At 39.1% G+C, this 18,861-nt stretch overlaps 1 protein-coding gene across 1 annotated transcript in view; it reads right to left on the bottom strand.

The window, feature by feature from the left end:
• Window positions 1–1,596: 1,596 nt before the first annotated feature.
• Window positions 1,597–18,861, bottom strand: part of LOC137255800 (tRNA (uracil-5-)-methyltransferase homolog A-like) — a 21,390-nt gene continuing 4,125 nt past the window's right edge. Inside the window, exons 5-20 of the mRNA XM_067793344.1 lie at window positions 18,547–18,598; window positions 18,111–18,171; window positions 16,478–16,532; window positions 15,843–15,922; window positions 14,293–14,341; window positions 12,441–12,504; window positions 11,539–11,645; window positions 9,991–10,137; window positions 7,644–7,747; window positions 7,189–7,237; window positions 6,921–6,981; window positions 6,290–6,411; window positions 5,332–5,407; window positions 4,510–4,626; window positions 3,134–3,230; window positions 1,597–2,218 (exon numbers count right to left, since the gene is read on the bottom strand). Of these exons, the coding sequence (XP_067649445.1) occupies window positions 1,741–2,218; window positions 3,134–3,230; window positions 4,510–4,626; window positions 5,332–5,407; window positions 6,290–6,411; window positions 6,921–6,981; window positions 7,189–7,237; window positions 7,644–7,747; window positions 9,991–10,137; window positions 11,539–11,645; window positions 12,441–12,504; window positions 14,293–14,341; window positions 15,843–15,922; window positions 16,478–16,532; window positions 18,111–18,171; window positions 18,547–18,598 (1,719 nt within the window). The 3' untranslated portion in view covers window positions 1,597–1,740. The remainder of the gene's footprint in view (window positions 2,219–3,133; window positions 3,231–4,509; window positions 4,627–5,331; window positions 5,408–6,289; window positions 6,412–6,920; window positions 6,982–7,188; window positions 7,238–7,643; window positions 7,748–9,990; window positions 10,138–11,538; window positions 11,646–12,440; window positions 12,505–14,292; window positions 14,342–15,842; window positions 15,923–16,477; window positions 16,533–18,110; window positions 18,172–18,546; window positions 18,599–18,861) is intronic.

Here is an 18,861-nt window from a genome sequence, read left to right as displayed (position 1 = left end):
GTCCTATGTCATGTCCTTGTGTATTGCACAATGTTCTGGGCTGATTTGACTGTACAGAACAGAGTCAACTGTTACTTACTCAGTGTCTTACTCATTATTAAAACAGTTCTGTACAGATTCCATATTCTACATGTCCTGCACAAAATCAGCCCTGTCCTGTGCAAATTCTACTTGTTCCATGTCTGTGCAGAACCAAAACTGTCCTGTACAGAGTCCATTTGCTCTGTGTCATGTACACTGTCCTTAGAGAATCCATATTCTCCATGTCTGTACATAATCATCTATGTCCAGTACAGATTCCATTTGCTGTGTGTCCCACACATTATCGTCCCTGTCATGTGGCTGACAAGTGAGTATGATGATTTTGTAGAAAATGCCTGCTTTCTGTCAAAGGAAATGATATGTAGACATTGCAATAAGTTTTCAGACCTGTGGTATGCTGCAGCTGATCGAATCTAGCCCAACATAGGTACTGTCAATGTGTAACTCATCTTGTGGGGAAATCATCTTGTTTTCGATCCACAGGCCTTGACGGGGCCTTACATGCATTGTATGTGGTGAAATCTAACTTTGATAGAGGATGGTGTGGGTTCTGTTGTACATCCCATCTCTCTTGAGGCTTTTACCTATATGTCTTTCTAAAGCTGTTTCTAAGTGAGACATTCCCATATGCTCACTCACTCAGAACAACTTTAAATCACAATGTCTTGGGCAATGTCTGACTCGAAGCAGTGCCTGCAGCAAACTAAGAATGACCTGAAGCAGTGTCTTGGACCCCGTCTGTCTGACTCGAAGCAGTGTCTTGGGCATCATCTGTCTGACTCGAAGCAGTGTCTGTGGCACTGTCTGACTCGAAGCAGTGTCTTCGGAACCATCTGTCTGACTCGAAGCAGTGTCAGGGCACTAACTGCCACCTTGAGCCTATACATGTTATTTCTTCTATCAAACGTATCAGCTTTCACCCTTACCAAATCCCCAAATCTACAGACAAAGGGTATGTCATTATGAAGTGAAAGGAAGTTATTACCACATGTTTTAAGTTAATGTGAAGGGATAATTTATTTTTATCATATGGCAGATTTTTGTTTAATAAGGGCCATTTTCGGAAACAGGATAGACTCTGTGGTCCTGTGTATCTGAAGGGGGTTGGGGATTGGAGATCCCTTGCACTAACAAGTGAAGTGTCTTCAATAAGCAAGACTGTAGGAATATCTATAGAGTATGCACAAATGTAGGTGCAATGGTCAATGTCCAGGGCATTTTTGCAGTTTTGATTAATATACTCCGTAAACAACATTCCTGTGCATCATGATGCAGATTGCTGAATGAAAACAATATATATGTATTAGTTCCCATTTATATAATCGACATGGACAACAGGATGTCTGACATGATGGAACTGAAATATCACTGATCGTAGCATCGAACACACTCATTGAATCAGCATTTGCTGGGACAGCTTTGCAAGCTTAAAACTCACAATCAATTTTATTTTGTTAAACAAGGTCTTATGATCATGTGCTAAATGATTTAAATTCACTTCAATCACCTTGACTTTTCACTTATCAAACCCTTATAACACCATTAAAGACAATCTTTACCTTGACATATTTATTACAAAATATGAATATTATCTTACAAGGTATATCTGTGAACATAAAACATTTTCCCCGTTTCTACTTCAGTCATTTGTTTGAACCCATTCCAGCAGTGTCCTCCCTCACTTAGCAGTGTCCTCCCTCAGTTCATCACTATCGGAAGGTTTGCCTTCCCTTCCGTCTCATCTTTGGAATCGTCATCATCGTTGGTACATTCAGTGTGCTTTGTATTTCCGGGCAGACATGAAGCAGTGTCAGTGCCACACTGAGAATGACCTGAAGCATTGTCTTGGGCACTGTCTCTCTGACTTGAAGCATTGTCTTGGGCACTGTCTTTCTGACTTGAAGCATTGTCTTGGGCACTGTCTTTCTGACTTGAAGCAGTGTTTTGGGCATTGTCTCTCTGACTCGATGCAGTGTCTCGGGCATTTTGAGATTGACTTGACGTGTCATCCCCTACCTCTGTCCCGCTCTGTTGGTCAGTTCTGTTGTAGTCCATGTCCCTCTCAAACAGTATGATGAGTTCACAGTGTGGAGTCTGGGGGAAGAGGTCAACAGGCATGGCCTTGACTGGCAGAAAGGCCGCTCCTCGATGCTTGTTGCTCTCCATGCGAATAAGACTGAAATGTAAATGCAGATGGTCATTAAAGGGTTATCCAGTGTCAAAATGTGATGCAACATTCCTCAGTGAAATGGATTCTGGCACATCCAAGGGAGTGTACTCTGCACAGCATATTCTGAAATGTCAAACAAATAACCGATACATCAGTGACAATGACAATTCCTGGACTGACCAGTGAGTTTAGTTTAACATCCCTTCCTACACTCTTTCAGTTTATCAAAAGTGTGCTTCATGTGGAAAGAAATCACAAGGGGAAAGAGGCCTCTGAAATATTCTACAAGCAAAAGAACAGTGTTCACAAAGCTTTACATATTATCATGACACATCTGGATTCACACTGATACATTCTTGGACTCATACAGCCCTACACACACTTTTTGTCTCATTGTAAACCAAAAGTTACTGTGTTCTGTAATCTGATTGGTTGAAAAACATGATTAAATGGTATTAGATTCCCGGAAACTGAAAGACTATTCACCGCGTATTGACACGTAAACTATTGTTTTGTTGTGTCATCAACAGTGGTGACGTAATTCAAATCATATTGTGACGTAAAGTTAGAATGACGTCACAAATGAGCAACTCCAGATGCTACCATGAGAACCAGCTGAAACGGCCAGCTGATGACACTTCACTACTGTGTCCGTATTCGATGTAAACGAGTGCAGACAGTAAAACCCCTTTGGTTTACTTTTGTGTTTACAATGTCGATAAACATCATGTGTTGGCCAATTTCCGGGTGTTATTGAGTATTTGAAGCACGGGAATATTTCATTTGAAACCTCCGGCTGACGCCGTCGGTTCCAAATGCATTCCCGTGCTTCAAATACTCAATAACACCCGGAAATTGGCCAACACATGATGTTTATCTCCTAACTGTCATATACCGGTATATATTAGTGACGATACTTACTCAATAAAGTTTGTTTTGGCGGACTTAGCATTGCATGCAACATAGATGAGCCTCTTGAGCTTGTGACAGCCTCGGAGAGCCTTGATAACCTTCTTGTCTGAAAATACATGATTCATTTACTGTGGTTGACAGCACGAGCAGCAAACATGATTCGAATGCAGAAACAATCAGCCTCTTAATCCACTATATGACAAGTATATCAAACTGATATTTCAACTGAAATGTAGGATTTGAATTTACACAAAATTATACCAAAAAATATCACAAAGCTGTGAGTTTCAGTTGTGATGAACTCCAGTCATGACCTTTGACTTAATAAAAGGTGAAGGGTCATTTGAGTTAGAGGAACTAGGCATGTGTGTGTGTGTGTTGATGGGTATGGGGAGTGCACTTAGTTTTGATTATATATGCAATATGGTGGCAGTCTGTACTTAATCTAGTTTGAACCTGACAATCCAGTGATCAACGTCCTGAGCACTGACCTACGCAACTGGGATATGATGATGTGTCAACCAAGTCCGCGAGTCTGACCACTCGATCCCGTTTGTCCCCTTTTATAATGAGCATGTTAACTTAGGACTTAATAGGTAACTCTCTGTTGGGAGGAACACACTGCACAATTTGCGACATGTTTTGAGTCAATATATGTCCAAAGAGAAGAGATGTAGTAAAGAATAATAGACTGACAGTTAAATATATACCACAAAAAGATGGATTTGGACAGAGTGATAAACAGTTCTCTAAAGTATTCGGTCACTGGATTGTACGAGTGTCTTGCCATATCATAGCAAGTGTTTCCATTATCCGGTATATACCAGACTTTCACCACTATATACCAGACTTTCACCGCTATATACCAGACTTTCACTGCTATATACCAGACTTTTACCACTACCAAGTAAGAATGTTGGGTAATTTCAAAGGTGGTCAGTCATGGTGGCAAATTTTAGAATAAATTTTTTAATTACTTCTGTTATTTATATTTATCATCGAAAAAGAATCTGTTTTAACAATTGCATCAAGGTGCTGTCAAGTTAAAAATAGCAGTCTTGGAAAATCCTAGGCTAAAACTAGCAGCACTGCTGTATTGCGATACTCTCTACATTTCTGACTGGGTGTTCAGGTGCAAGGTCTCAAGCATAGTGACAAAAGTGTGATCACTTGATCAGTAAAAATTACTGAGTGATATTTGAAATGACAGCTGGCCACAATGTCCAGCTGCAAAAAAAAATGCTAATGGACACTCTGACAGTACTGCATGACTGCTGTCAAAAGAATTCCTTAAAAATAGAATTCACAAGAACAATCTCTTTCAGACCAAAACACTTCTTTCAATGATGCAGATCTGGTCATATTTTACAGAAAAGTCTACTTACGTAATCCAGCTCTTGGTGGGTCCACAATGGCTACAACATCTCTTGACCATAACGATGATGTCATGTGACTGATGACATCCTCTGCTTTGCCACAGTAGTACCTCACGTTGGTCACACCTGGCGATGACAACATGATCTAACTCAGCAACATAATCTGACTGTTCACTGACTCATGAAACAACAATACCGAGGTTAACCTTAACTCCCATTCTATAACATTACACCAAGGTTACCTTAGTGACTTATGATCACCTTAGTGACTTATGATCACCTTAGTGCTTTGCGTAAGAATGCCCAGGATGTACACTTAAATAAAGTTTGAATATATGAGTATTTAGACCTTCTAGGAAATGACAGTCCACGAAGTTGGTATGCAGATGGTTGGATAACTGGTTGGTTTGTTGTTTAACGCCACACTCAGCAATATTTCAGCTATATGGTCGAATTATTTTAAAACAAGTTTCACATCTTGGCAAACAGGCATAAGAGGCAATTTTCTCCTGGCTGTAACTAAGAATGCCAGGAGACTTTTGCTTTTTGTGCCTTTTTGAAAACATGTGAAACTTAAAATACCACTGATGTAGCTACTAGAAATCAAATGGGGGCAAATTTGACCGAATTGATACTATGAGTATACTCATGAGAAGCAGTCAACATGTTTAATATCCTGCCTCAGTCACTTGGTTAACATCGCTGCCTTTCACAACCGGCATGCCTTAACTGAGACTCTCTACAGTGCCTGACACAGTGTGGGGCACTATGAGTGGACTTCTCATGAACAAGGATGTGACTATGGCTAGTCACAAATGAAACTGTACCGACCATTTAACTTTGCATTTTCCTTGGCATCCTCCACAGCCTGCTGACACATCTCCACCCCAATCACTTTCTCCACTCTCTGGAACACAAGAACTGGTATCAGAACATGCTGCACAGGATAAACAGTAATCTCAGGAATCCCTAAGTTATACAGTTATCTTAGGACTCCCTGAGCTACCCAGTGATCATAGGACTCCCTGAGCTATCCAGTGATCATAGGACTCCCTGAGTCATACAGTGATCTTAGGACTACTTGAGTTATACAATGATTTTAGGACTGCTTGAGTCATTCAGTTATCTTAGGACTCCCTGAGTCATACAAAGATCTTAGGAATCCCTGAGTCACACGTTCATTTTAGGGTTCCCTGAGTCATACAGTGATTGTAGGACTCCCTGACTCACACAGTTATCTTAGAAATCCCTGAGTTGCAAAGTTATCTTAGGAATCCATGTGTCATGCAGACATCACAGGACTCCGCGAATCATAGTGATCTTAGGATTCCCTGAGTCATACAGTGATCTTAGGATTCCCTCAGTTACACAGTGATCTTAGGATTCCCTCAGTTATACAGTGATCGTAGCAGCAAATGAGTAAAATACTGATCTTAGTAAACCCTGATCATTGCATGCCATAAATCACATGTTCATTTCCACTCTACCTTAGACCATAGCTAGAGTGAGACTGGGGTCCTACCATGAGAGACTTACTGTCTTAGGGTTAGATCAACAGGTTTAGTGTTCTACCTTAGCAAGGGTTAGCTCAACAGTTTAGTGTTCTACCTTAGCGAGGGTGAGATCAACAGTTTTAGTGTTCTATCTTAGAGAGGGTGAGATTTATAGTCCTTGTAGCCTACCCTACCCAGGGCAAGACCTATAGTCTTAGTGGCCTACAACATGACAAGACCTGTAGACTTAGTGATCTATCTTAGCCAAGGTCACACCTATAGTTTTTGCCGCCTACCTTAGCAAGAGTGAGACCTATAGTCCCTGTGCCACAGCATATATCCAAGACAGTTGTTGCCGAGGTGAGGCCACACCACTCGCCCAGTTGGCTGTACAAGACTTCAGCGGCTTTAGTGTTCACTGAAACCAAACCATACTGGAGTAACTTGAAGGGTGAATGCCTCACTACTGAAAATATTCCTTACAATGAACTACATTTTCTTCCATCTCTCTACTCTCATCTATTGTAGGTTTGTTTGTTTGTCATTGAACACTAAACCCAGTAATATTTGAAGTGTATGGTAGCGATCTGTAAATAATATAGTCTGGACCAGATACTCCAGTGATCAATAGCATGAGCATCGAATGACCATTTTGATACTATGATGTGTCAACCAAGTCTCTGTCACTCAAAGAAGGGACATAACTCTGTACACTCAATGTTGGAACTTGTAAATTTTGAACCATATATACAAACAGACTGCAAGAACCTGGTTCAGAGTTGTAGTTAAAACGTCAAAAATCAATGTCATTGTTTCAAAAATGGCCATGCATGATCAAAAGCAGACCAACATCATGCAGGGAAATATTGCTGTGCGAGCATTAAAAAAAGAATACAAATAGAAAGACAAACTTAAGATTAAACCAACCTTGGAAGAAAGCGTCAGGAGATATTCTAAACTTCAATCCAAGGACATCCTCATAGATATGCTAAAAAATATCAATGGGAGTGAGGGAGTGAATTGGTCTTAAAACTCTGGTAATTTCAGAGATATATCAGCATAAACACTGTGTCATGATGTTTTCTCTTTACTGGTTTTATGTCCATGAAATTCATGTCCCCTTTGAAAATCTGAAACATTACCCAGCAAGAATGTTTTGACTGGTCAAAGTGAACGAACAAACTCATGTACTCACAGTTTCACCATAGACGAGCTCATACGGTTCATTCTTCTCACTTGATGCTCTGAAAATATTTACAGCCAAACATTACAATCAACTTAAAAAAATATAAAAGGCTCAATCTATACATGATTCATGTTACTCTATTCTTCCACTTTACTTTATTCAAGGCAATTTTTAATTCCTTGAGAGTGAGTGAGTATGGTACACAGATTCAGCAATATTCAAGGAGGGGGGAAGGCAAGAGGGGCACACAATTTGGTTTCTTTTGGTTTAGTTGTTCTCACTCTGCAAATATTCCAGTTGTGGGTATAAAGAGTGAAGCCCATTTCTAGTGTCCCAAGTTGTGACATTGCTGGGTTATTGCTAAAATTGATCTAAAGCCAAACTCACTCACTTAAAATGATTCTAAGGTAGTTACTTATTATTAATGTTACTTATATTCTTACTTTGTTACTATGTCATCTTACCTGGCCCTGCTTTGATGGAAGTACAAGGATGTTACTCCCGAGTCCCTCCCATTTCCCTCAGTAAAGTACACTCTTATCAACTCCTTCTCCACCTCCAATGCCTCCTGCAAAAGAAGCATGAGTTTGGCTTAAAGTCATTTCAAACATTATTTCAGTTAAACTGCAGCAAGCTTGAGGTTTAAAAGTTCTGCAGCCCTGGATTGGTGCAGATTTATCTGGGATTCAAACACATGGCCCCCATCTCTGCACGGGCAAGTGTGGTTTGTACCCAGCTGCATTCTTTTTACTCCTTTAATAAGAACATTTTTTCAACACAACATCAACTTTGTGTTGCAACACACTGCATTACAACTATAAAGACAGTTATAGGTTTGCATGTTTCCTGTTTTGCACTGTTTTCTGTTTATTGTTTAAGGCCATACCCAGCAACATTCCATATATATTGTGGCAGCCTGTGAATAATCTAGTTTGGATAAGACAATCCAGTTGATGACATGAGACCGTCACTGGAATACGTCAACCAAGTCAGTCAGCCTGACCCATTAGCTGCCTCTTACAAGCATAAATTGCTTAAGACCAATTCTAACATGGATTTAGTTAAACACTGCAATCAACATGCTAAACAATGTTTAGTTCCTTAGTCTGTGTTAAAGTACTAAATAAGATCATGATGCACTCAGAGAATTCATAAATTAAACTAGTAGGTCAAACACATTAAATTACAGCTTTTCTGGGTTGGTTATTTATTTAACACTGCACTCTGCAATTTTTGAGCTATATGGTGGAAGTCTGTATATACTGGTAAACACATATAAGATGATCCTTGACCTGACAAATGACCCCAATCTGCATACTTGGGAACGCCCCGCAGAACGATCCACTTGAAACAAGAGGGAGACAGGTTGCCTGATAAATATCGAGAAGTTCAATTGAAGCATGAATTGTTATAGCACACTCGATTTGGGAACAGGTACAATCCCAATGAATTGAATCAACACAATATACTGATCAAATATGTTTAGGACCACCCATCCATTTCATGAAGCAAATGACATTTTCCTGGGTTTTTTTTAACAAAATTGTTGAAAATCTAAAATGCTTGTCAATGCCCCAATCATCTATTTGTCTTCGTCTTAACTAAAGGTTAGCGTGGAATATCAGTATCTTATGCCTGAAATTGCAGTTTTATCATTCGAAGGAATATGCGGTGTTGATTTCATGTCACGGTTAGCATGTATTGCACATGCATAATCGTCAAGTTACCTGTAGCAGCCAAGTGTACTCGCCCAGTTCGTTGTACCGCCTCTCTTGTCACAAATGCGTTTAGTGTGCAGGATCATCTAATATATGTGTATGTGTCTAGCAGTAATTGTGTCTGTACCAGACAATACAGTGATGAAGAGCATGAGCATCAATCTATACATCTGAGATACGATGATGTGTGTCACCTCTTACCACAATCATCGGTTGCTGGAGACCAGTTCAACCCAGTCTAAGTAAATTTAGTCTCAGTGTTATTCGTTACACTCCACCAATGAGTCCAACAAACGCTTGTAGAAGGTCGTGTCAGGTAACCTTTGAGATACATATGACCGTCCAATCAATACTACATTGGGATTGGAGAGACTTGCAAAATATTCAGGTCACTGACACAGATCTCTCCACAAACAAAAATCTGCATACATCACAGTTATTTGACCTGCAGTATATACGCTTTTGGGTTTCTGTTGACATGGTTACCATTAGATATTGCAATATTGCAAGATGACATCCTTGACTATTCCAAAAACACTATTTTCAGCAACTGTTTACTCACCCGTTGTCATGGTTGTAACGTGTGCTGTGTGCATCACCCAGAAGCAATCAAACGCTAAATAGCATGCAGAATCGTTTGGGTACGAACCTTTGCAAGATAAAAAGTTCAAAAGGTATGTGCAAAGGTCCCTTTTCACGATTTGGTAAGCTGTGTTCTGATTGGTCAATCTCAAAAGTTACCTGACGCAACCTCCCATAAGGTTTGGTTAGACACAGTAGTGGATTGTAATGAAAAGTACTGAGGATAAGTTTACTTAGACTGCAGTTCAACCCGAAATTTGACAGGTAGCTGTTGAGAGACCCTATCATTAACACTCAGCTGAGAGCATACGACAAGGGAGACTTGTTTGAGTGGCATTCTAGAAGTTGCTGGTATAGAGATGACACAACTTTATGGATGACCAGCTTCAACATGTATATGTTTGAAAACAGTTTAAGTGCCTATACTGAAACGTTGCTTTTGCTAAAATAAAGATGTTGATCATCCATAAAGTTGTGTCGTCTCTAGACAAGGGATGCGAACTCTTCAAACCTTGTTGAGTTGCTGAGGATGGAACTCTGCTATGGCCATGACATCCTTCCCAGTTGTGGTTCTGACAGTCAGCTGGTGCCAGTGGCCGGAGTGGTTCTCGGGGTTGAAGACAGAGTACTGACTTGTGGTCAAGTAGTGCTGGAAGGCCTGAAGGGAGGTTCACTGGTCACTACTCATGCTTAAAGTAAACTTTTGAGGTCTTGTACTGAATTGTAGACCAAAAGTCAATCTTTTCTTTAATGCGTTTGGTTGAAAAACATGATCAAACCATGTTTGATTCCCACTGCGTATTATTATGCATCCAATTGTATTTCTGCGTTGTCGGCAATGGTAGTGTCATTGAAATCATTGAAATATTGTGGTGTAATGTCAGAATGGTGTCACAAACAAGCACTTTTAGATATTGCCATGACAAACTGCTGGCTGCTGAAACTATCACCTCTGCACCCATACTCGATGTCAGTGAGTACAGACAGTAAAACATGTGTGGAGTTCTTGTGGATCTTTAGGTTTACTTCTGCGTTTAAAATGTTGATAACGCTGTTGCTTCTAAATGAATTCCTGGCTTGAAATTTTCAGAAATTGGACACAAAATGATGTTTATATCCTAACTATTCTCTTTGATTGATTTCATACACAGCACTGACCACTGTCTCTTCACTCTGTCACTGGTTTCTCTTGTCAAAACAGCATCAGATAATGATCAAACCTGGACAAGAGAATCCTGTGAAAGACATCATGAGCACCGACCCCCACAATTTGTATAAAATGACTTGCATTACAAGCAACCAAGTCACTTGCCACTGATGACAATCATAAGTTTCACAGGGTCACTGGACATCTGTCTCTGTTTCAGATTTGAAGAGTGAAACAAAGCAGCCAATGTGGCCAGGGCATTTATCACATTAAACTGGAAATATTATACACTGGAAAATCAAGGATGAAAACAAGAATAATATAGACTAATCATAAGTCCAAAACAGGAGGATTAAAAAAGTACTAGCCTTGTATCGGAACCAGGAAATAATGCACACATTATTCGTGATAACTGCACACAGTGACAACCTTTGGGCACACAAGACACGAGAAACTTCAGTGCTGGTCTTTTACTGATTATATTTCTTGGACTGAAAGCTCCATGTCTGTCACCTTGGACATCAAGGTAGTATATATTTGAGACCTGCCTCTTTTCAGTCTTTACAGTTTTGCTTGTTGTTTTACACCACATTCAGTAATAGTTTAGCCATATGAAGGCAGTCTGTAAATAATCGAGTCTGGACCAGACAATACTGTAATAAACAGTGTAGGTATCGACCTTTGCAACTGGGATAAAACATGTGTCAATCACTGACAGCAAGCCTGACCCCCTGACCCTCCTGTTGGCAACTTTTTACTACCAGCATGGCTTGCTCAAGACCAATTCTACCTTGGATCTTAATGGTTTCAGATTTTAGCTTCATCTTCATCTGGTATGACAAGACACAATTGAAATACTTAAAAATGTTAAACTCATTTATTTCTTACACCTGTCCTTCTCGACCTTCCTACCTGTACAACTTTCTTCATGGAGTCAGGAATGATAGGGATGTCATCAGGGGGTCCCACATTACAATGTCCGTCTTTGTACAGACCGAAGCGGAATCCAACAATTACATCTGACAACAAAGTGTGAGTATTGTTTACGCCACTTTTAGCAATATTCCAGGGTTACCACAGCAGAGGGACAACAGAAATGGGCTTCACACATTGTACCCATGTGGGGGCTTGAACTCTGGTCTTCAGCGTTATGAGCCAAAGTTTTAACAACAAGACTAGCCCATCAAGCCCAGTCAATAAACAAAAGCTCACTCAATATCAATACAAACCTTAACTAAACAAGTTGTTATTCCTAGTTTCTCTATATCATACCTCCCAACTTCTAAAATGCCACTCAAAAAAGTCAATCAACATCATGATCATATTCAGTTTAGTGAGAGAGTGAGTTTAGTTTTATGCTGCTCTCAACAATATTCCAGCTATAGGACTGTGGTCTGTAAATAATCAAGTCTGGGCCAGACAATCCAGTGATCAACAACATGAGCATTGATCTGTGCATGTCAGCGAGCCTCACAACTCAATCCTGTTAGTCACCTCCTAGGAAAAGCATGGGTTACGGAAGGCCAATTTTCTATTCTTGACAGTAGTGGAAGTATCTATGCTTTTAATACGAAGTATTCAAATCTATGTGAGCACCAATTTTGAAGCCACTTTCTGGCAGTCGCTCTCAGGATATTTCTGCAACACATTGTTAAAAGCAGCATAAAACTTTAGACAAAGAAGGAGGTCCAAAGAAACATCTTTTTCCATCACTATGTGACTAGTACTCTGCACTTGATTATCCACACACTGAAAGTTCTCAGAGTAGCATGTGGCAACATACAAAAGAAAACATTCCAACATCTCTTCCCTACCTTCATCATTGACACCCTTCCCAATGGAGAACTCAGACTTGTTCCTGTAGCCAACAAGCAGAGGCTGAAACAGGAGTAATAACTCAAAGAGTCAAAATTCATGAGTCAGTTTAGCGCCTTTAGGCCTTCTTTGTTTAATAAACATTTCTGGCCAGAAAATGAACACATCAGGAACAGGTTATGAAACTTCTTGGACTGAGGTTCAGTAGAATAATGTTTCCTCTAATGGTCAGGGATCGACTCACTGGTGTAGTGGATACAGCGTGGGTTCAAGTGGAAGGTCGTGGGTTCAATGCCCAATCGTGTCATACCAGAAGATGTTAAAATTTGCCACTTGTTGGTCCCTTTATGGCACTCGGCATTAATGGGCAGAACAACTCAGTATAATGAGTTAGGTATTCATGCCTAACTGTGGTATGGTATCTCTGTGAGCTAGCACGATAAAATCACCTTAAGTCTGGGTTAGTACAAGTAATCACACTTCCAGAAACATGCATGTTGTCATATGAGTGAAATATTCGCCAGTGCGATAGCAAACTCATTTTCACCCCAGGATTACACCTTTAAACATGTTTCGTCATCTCAGATTATGGATGTGCTATTTAGAGTTCAGCTATCTTTTCTCTTTTATTCAGGAGTATGTAGGCCATTGGCCCATAATACATAGCATTTGTATGAGTTATTTTGCAGCCAACAAACGGCTTTTATGCTTTTATTTGCATGAAAGACATACATTGCAAGATTTCTTAATCCCATTGGGTTGTCTACAGACATCAATGCATTGAATTTAAACAGAGTCGGAGGGTTATAATAATATTGAGGAATATAAAGAGTGCGTAGATGATTATAAGCTGGACAAATTAAGAGAAAGTGGTATTCATTTTCAATATGGTTACCTGAGCACATATTACAATATCTGATATATCTAGGTATACTATGATATCTACCATTTTCAATGGCTAACTGGTGAGAACTGCAACGAAAGCGAGCAAGAGCAAAACGGAATTTCTTCACCTGTATACACTGTAAATAAAGTTCTTGTCTAAATACTTGTTTACATAGTGAATAAGAATAACTTTTAGAACTTGATGACAGAGATTCATACCAACCCTGGATGTACATATTTTCACGAATTCTGATAAAAATGCATCAATATTATTAATGCATTGTCTTTCCCACACATACCCAAACCCCATCTTATATAACAACATTCTAAGTTTTGCAGCCCAGTTAGTTTTACCATTGGATACATCCAATAACATTAAATTATACCATTTTCTGGGAAAACGTGATGATGGCATTTCCAACAACTTGTGCCAAACTTTAATACAGCGCTTATACGCAAGAATATATACAGGAAATCTTCCACATCATTTTGGCAAATTTAAGATCTTTCTGCACAACGTGACTGACAGTGACTGAAGAAAAACACTGTTCTCATTCTGTCATGAACATGTCCCACATATCTAACAACTTTCACAATTTGGCATAACATTTTAAAAATTTTAACAACTTGTGTTTTCACTTGACAAATATGTGTTGTGTCTTACTTCCTCTTCAACTGGAAATTGCTGACATTGTTTGGAAGCAGTAAGTCAAAATCATATCACTCTTTTAGTTTCCAATACTTACTGACCATCTTACCACATTAGCCTAAACTGAAACAACTTGAGGGGCAAAAGTTTGCTGTCATTGGTAAGCTTTGAACTGTCTTTTATGATATGTCATCAAGCTGGTGTCATAAGGTGGTCTGAGGCACCGAATGGTTGATGGCCCAAAGCATGTCATGTGAGGGTGCATATTCTTTGTTTGAACATTTTGTCATTTTTAAAGAGCATTTTGTTTAACTCACTGATGGCTTGATTGGAAACAGTTTACAGCACAGGCCATCATTCTCCTTCCTGAAACAAAGAGATAGTGAGAACAGAGTGAGGTGGTTTCTCCTCTCACAGAACGCGTTTTTAACAAGCCTGACCATCAGGATGACATAATTCACACAGTTCTTTGAAGGTCCAAGGCTTCATTTAACCAATATTCATTTAGTTGTTTTCTCAACAACTAGTAGCATGCCACACAACTACATGTTAGAACATCCTGACAGTAATGAGTTATAATCCTATACAACTAGGTGGGTGCAGCCGAGTTGTAAGACACAGGACTTGCCCCGATTCCTACTGCAAGTTACAGGCTCTCGACCAATCAAATCTAGATATGTGTCTAGCTCAGAATGATGTCCCTTTGTTTGTATCAACATCATTTCTAACATGACTGAAGAAACTTCATTTTACCAGAGAAGAAACTGACCTTTGAGAATCCAGTTGTGATCTCACACCAAATTAGGCTTTCTCCCTTTTCAATAACAATCCAATATACATACTGACATTAAAACTAGTGTCTCTTCTTCACTTGAAGAATCCATAATGCTATAGCATGCATGAGCTGCCATATAGTTGGAATATAGCCAAGTGCAGCGTTAATCTAAACTCACTCACTCACTCATGCATGAGAATCTTGCAAGATACATGTATGCTACTTAAATCTACACAAAAACACAAAAAGTCAAAAGGATCTCTGTTGTTTCTACCAATGAAAAAACATTTTTATTAAATGAGTTAACAATTTGGTATCAAACATGTGAAAACGAGTTTCATACCAAATCTTTCATGAGTCAGGGTTCAAACATTTATTCAAAAGCTACTTGCTACAGGGCAAGTGACTTAAAGAAAGTAACTTGTCCTGACTAATTTTCCACTTGCCCTGATTGATTTTGTGACATAATTGTGATGATGTAATTATGAAAGAAGAAATCAACATGGTATTAGCTGTTAATGTTTACCAAGTCTATTTGCAATTTAAAACCATACATGGAAATTATCGAGTAGTAGCCCATGGAAAAGTAAGATACCATTACTTGAGTGCCCGAAATGAAAACTTACATATCCTGGGCATTGGGTGAGGGGATATTTTAATCACTGCAAGTTTAACAAAATGGCATTTCATGGAAACGAGATTATTATTCTGTTTACTACTCTCCAAAATATATCGATAGAAACATATATCGATAGCCTTCATTGTAATGACTCTCCGGTTTTGGCAAGTGATGTCAAGCAAGGTCTAATATTATCTTCCATGGGTGAGTAATGAAAGTTGTTTCTACTAGTTCCATCATGAGAGAATGGAGAGTGAAAACCTTTTGGGCTCCCACAAGAAACCATCAGGGCAAACTCAAATCAACAATGTCAAGTTTCTGAAATGCCATGGATAAACTCTCCACAACAAATTGCAGTGAGTCAGAAAATCAGATTGGCCTGTGCAAATAGGGGATGCAAGAGATACTGAGGATTATTTACGTTCCTGAAAACAAACTGGCCTCTTGATACTCTGTGCACTAATTACCAGTACCTCTGTTTCTGGAAGATATGTCTGGTCTCTCCATTGCTGCCAAGCCACTTTAGGACATCTACAATGTCAGCTTGCTTCCTCTGGAAACAATCATTTGACCATTAAAGACAAAACATACCAGTGTCAAAGGATAAAGAATATTTGAGAGTATTGTTTTTGAACATTAGTGGTGTTCCAAATAATTGATTTCATAGATGATTGATCTGTAGAAAATAGTAATTAAGGAATTGTGAATAATATCTGTAATCAGTCATGATGGTTAATGTATCAACATGTCTGAAAATGTAAGCCAGTGAGTATTTACTGTTTTTTATGTGAATTTCACTCATTTAATACTTATTTCATGACCTGTGCATCCATCTTGGGTCATGTAAGTCAATATCACATCATAAAGGAAAGCACATAAGTACAAAACAAGGAGCTGACACGTGACTGCATGTGACCAGTAACAGCCAATGACAAGACTCGCAATAGCTTTGTATCATATTGCCTGGATGTTAAACAGTAACTTTATGACTGATCATTGATCTATCATTGATCATTTTGATAATCCAATGATCAGTCATGAAAATTCAACCAAATCCCAACATCATGGAACATCCATGGAGAAGAAATTTTGTTGACCTCTAACTGACCTTCAGTTGTTCTTCGTAAGGAACCCCCCAGTAGGGTGCCACACACTTGAGAAGCCTACAACAGACATATGTTTCATGAAGCAGAGAGAGAAAGGATGTGTTACCCTTTTTATTCTGGAGTGGTAGGAGATCAGCAATTTTGCTTGTAATATCAAAATATTCACCATAATAACGACCAACATTTCCCCCTGCATGCAAAAGCTGCTTGTACAAATTACTGACCTAAATAATATGTGGTCACAACATAAAAACTGCCAAAGTATTTCAATAATGACTAATGAATAACAAATCTGTCTATTGCAAGATCGCAGTCAAATAATCAACCAATCACTGTGTTACTTCTTTCTTGTCCATAAAGCTGTATGTTTCATTTTCAATCACTGTCTTATAAAGTGGAATCCAACTTATGACAAGGACATCTAAAATAGCATAATGTTCACATTTTTACAAAGCTATAGTTCATGCTTTAAGGTCTGTTATATTTTACTGTTGTCTGCGATCAGCTAAAGTTGGTTGTTTTGTCTATCTGGCGACCTCCTTAAGATGAGAAAACCACAATAACCCATTGCACCTAGTAGCTGCAAGAGTTGTATGATCCATGGGGCGTTGAGATTGATAATATGATGTGCTGTTGAGATTTACATCCAATGAAGGAGGGAAACAATACCAGCACCATGAGCACGTATGAGTTATGTGGATATGTGTGCTATATGTATCCCATAATAACATTAATACAGTGAGACCTTCCAGTCAATTCTCCTAAAAACACAATCTCTTACACTATAAAAGTGACTGTCTATAACGGATATTCGGTTTCTGTTTCCAGACGGGAAATTTTACAAACAAACCAACTAAATCAACACAAAATTGACTCACTTATCCATGTGAAGCTTTGATCTATCTCTGACCATGTGAAGTGAAGCCCGAGTGTATACATGTTTTGACATGAGACAAGGTCTGCTAATCCGAATTTATGACATATCAGCAGGGCATTGGTGATGATAAGAAAGGCCTATCTGACACTGGGTGAATTCCAACTGGTAAATCAAAATGGCTATGCTGCTTGGGAAGTGACTTTAACCCAGAAATGCATGCTCACCAATGAAGCCCAGATGACAGAAATCAAGATATCCGGATATCAATTATTATGATTTACGCAAAAATGAATGTGTCCGGATATTTGCGGTCTCACTGTAATAATAGTAACAACCAGTGGGCACTGATATTCCATCTCTGGATACATCAAACACTGAGTAGAAGATATAGCGGAATGAGAGCATCACTTACATGCCATTAATTTAAATTTTGAAATAACAAACAGATCTTCAGTCTTGAAGTGATTTTTTTTTCTTGATATTTTTTGTTGGTTGGTCAGTGCTCATGAACAAACAGGTAACTGATGTCATTAACATCAATCCATACTGGATACCATACAGTGGAATCAACCAACCATGAAATCCATTTAGTTACCTCTCACAAGAAGGTTGCGAGGGGCCGATAATCTTTATCCTTGAGAACAGTACTGGATGTAAGGTAATGGGAGGAGTTTAGTTCTATGCGGCTCTCAGCAATATTCCAGCTACAATGTATGTGGTGGATATGGTAATGAACAAGTGCATGGACACGTCCCTACCTGACATTAGAGGGAGTGTCATCCTCCTTATCCACTCGTAGCTTCTTCTCTCCCTGCTGCTCTGAAACAGCACTTATATACAGAATACATGGATGAAGGATTCAAAAACAACTGATTCACACCAATGTACAGTATCATCCATGCAGACATACTCACCAAAATCTCCACAATCTAGTTATAAAGACATTGAAAATAACATCCTGTATTAAAGTAGGGACACTGAGCTCAGAGCAGGGGAACTGTACTCAGCACATTTCTAGCTATATATTTTGGTCTGTAAATAATTGATTCTGGACCAGACAATCCACTGATCAACATCATGATCATCAATCTTTGCAAATGGGTTACGATGACATGTGTTAACCAAGTAAGTAATTTCATATTACAGGCCAGAGTTACAGTGATGTAAAAGTGTAAAACAGGTTGGTGAACTGACCTTCCTGCAACTTCCGTTTCTTCAACAGAGGATCAGCTGCTGGCTGGGCTTTCTGAAGAAGAAATGTGATCAGATATTTGTGTGTTGCGAGATGATATTAGTATTCTGTTTATTACTCTCCAAAACAAACATATAGAAACTGCGGCAAAACTGCCTACAGTGTGGGGACTCTTAGCTTTCAGCAAGTCAAGTAAGGTCAAGCTGTGTAAGTTGTGTTTTGTGCCAGGTTTAGTTTCAGCAGCATTCAAGTAATATCAGAGTGGGAAATGGATTCCCTATATTTTGGTGCTCACACAAAAGCAAGTTAAGTATTGT

This window comes from Haliotis asinina, chromosome 1, assembly GCF_037392515.1.
Source record: "Haliotis asinina isolate JCU_RB_2024 chromosome 1, JCU_Hal_asi_v2, whole genome shotgun sequence".
Taxonomy (NCBI): domain Eukaryota; kingdom Metazoa; phylum Mollusca; class Gastropoda; order Lepetellida; family Haliotidae; genus Haliotis; species Haliotis asinina.
The sequence above is the reverse complement of the archived record's forward strand: the minus strand, read 5'-3'. Positions and strand labels throughout refer to the sequence as shown.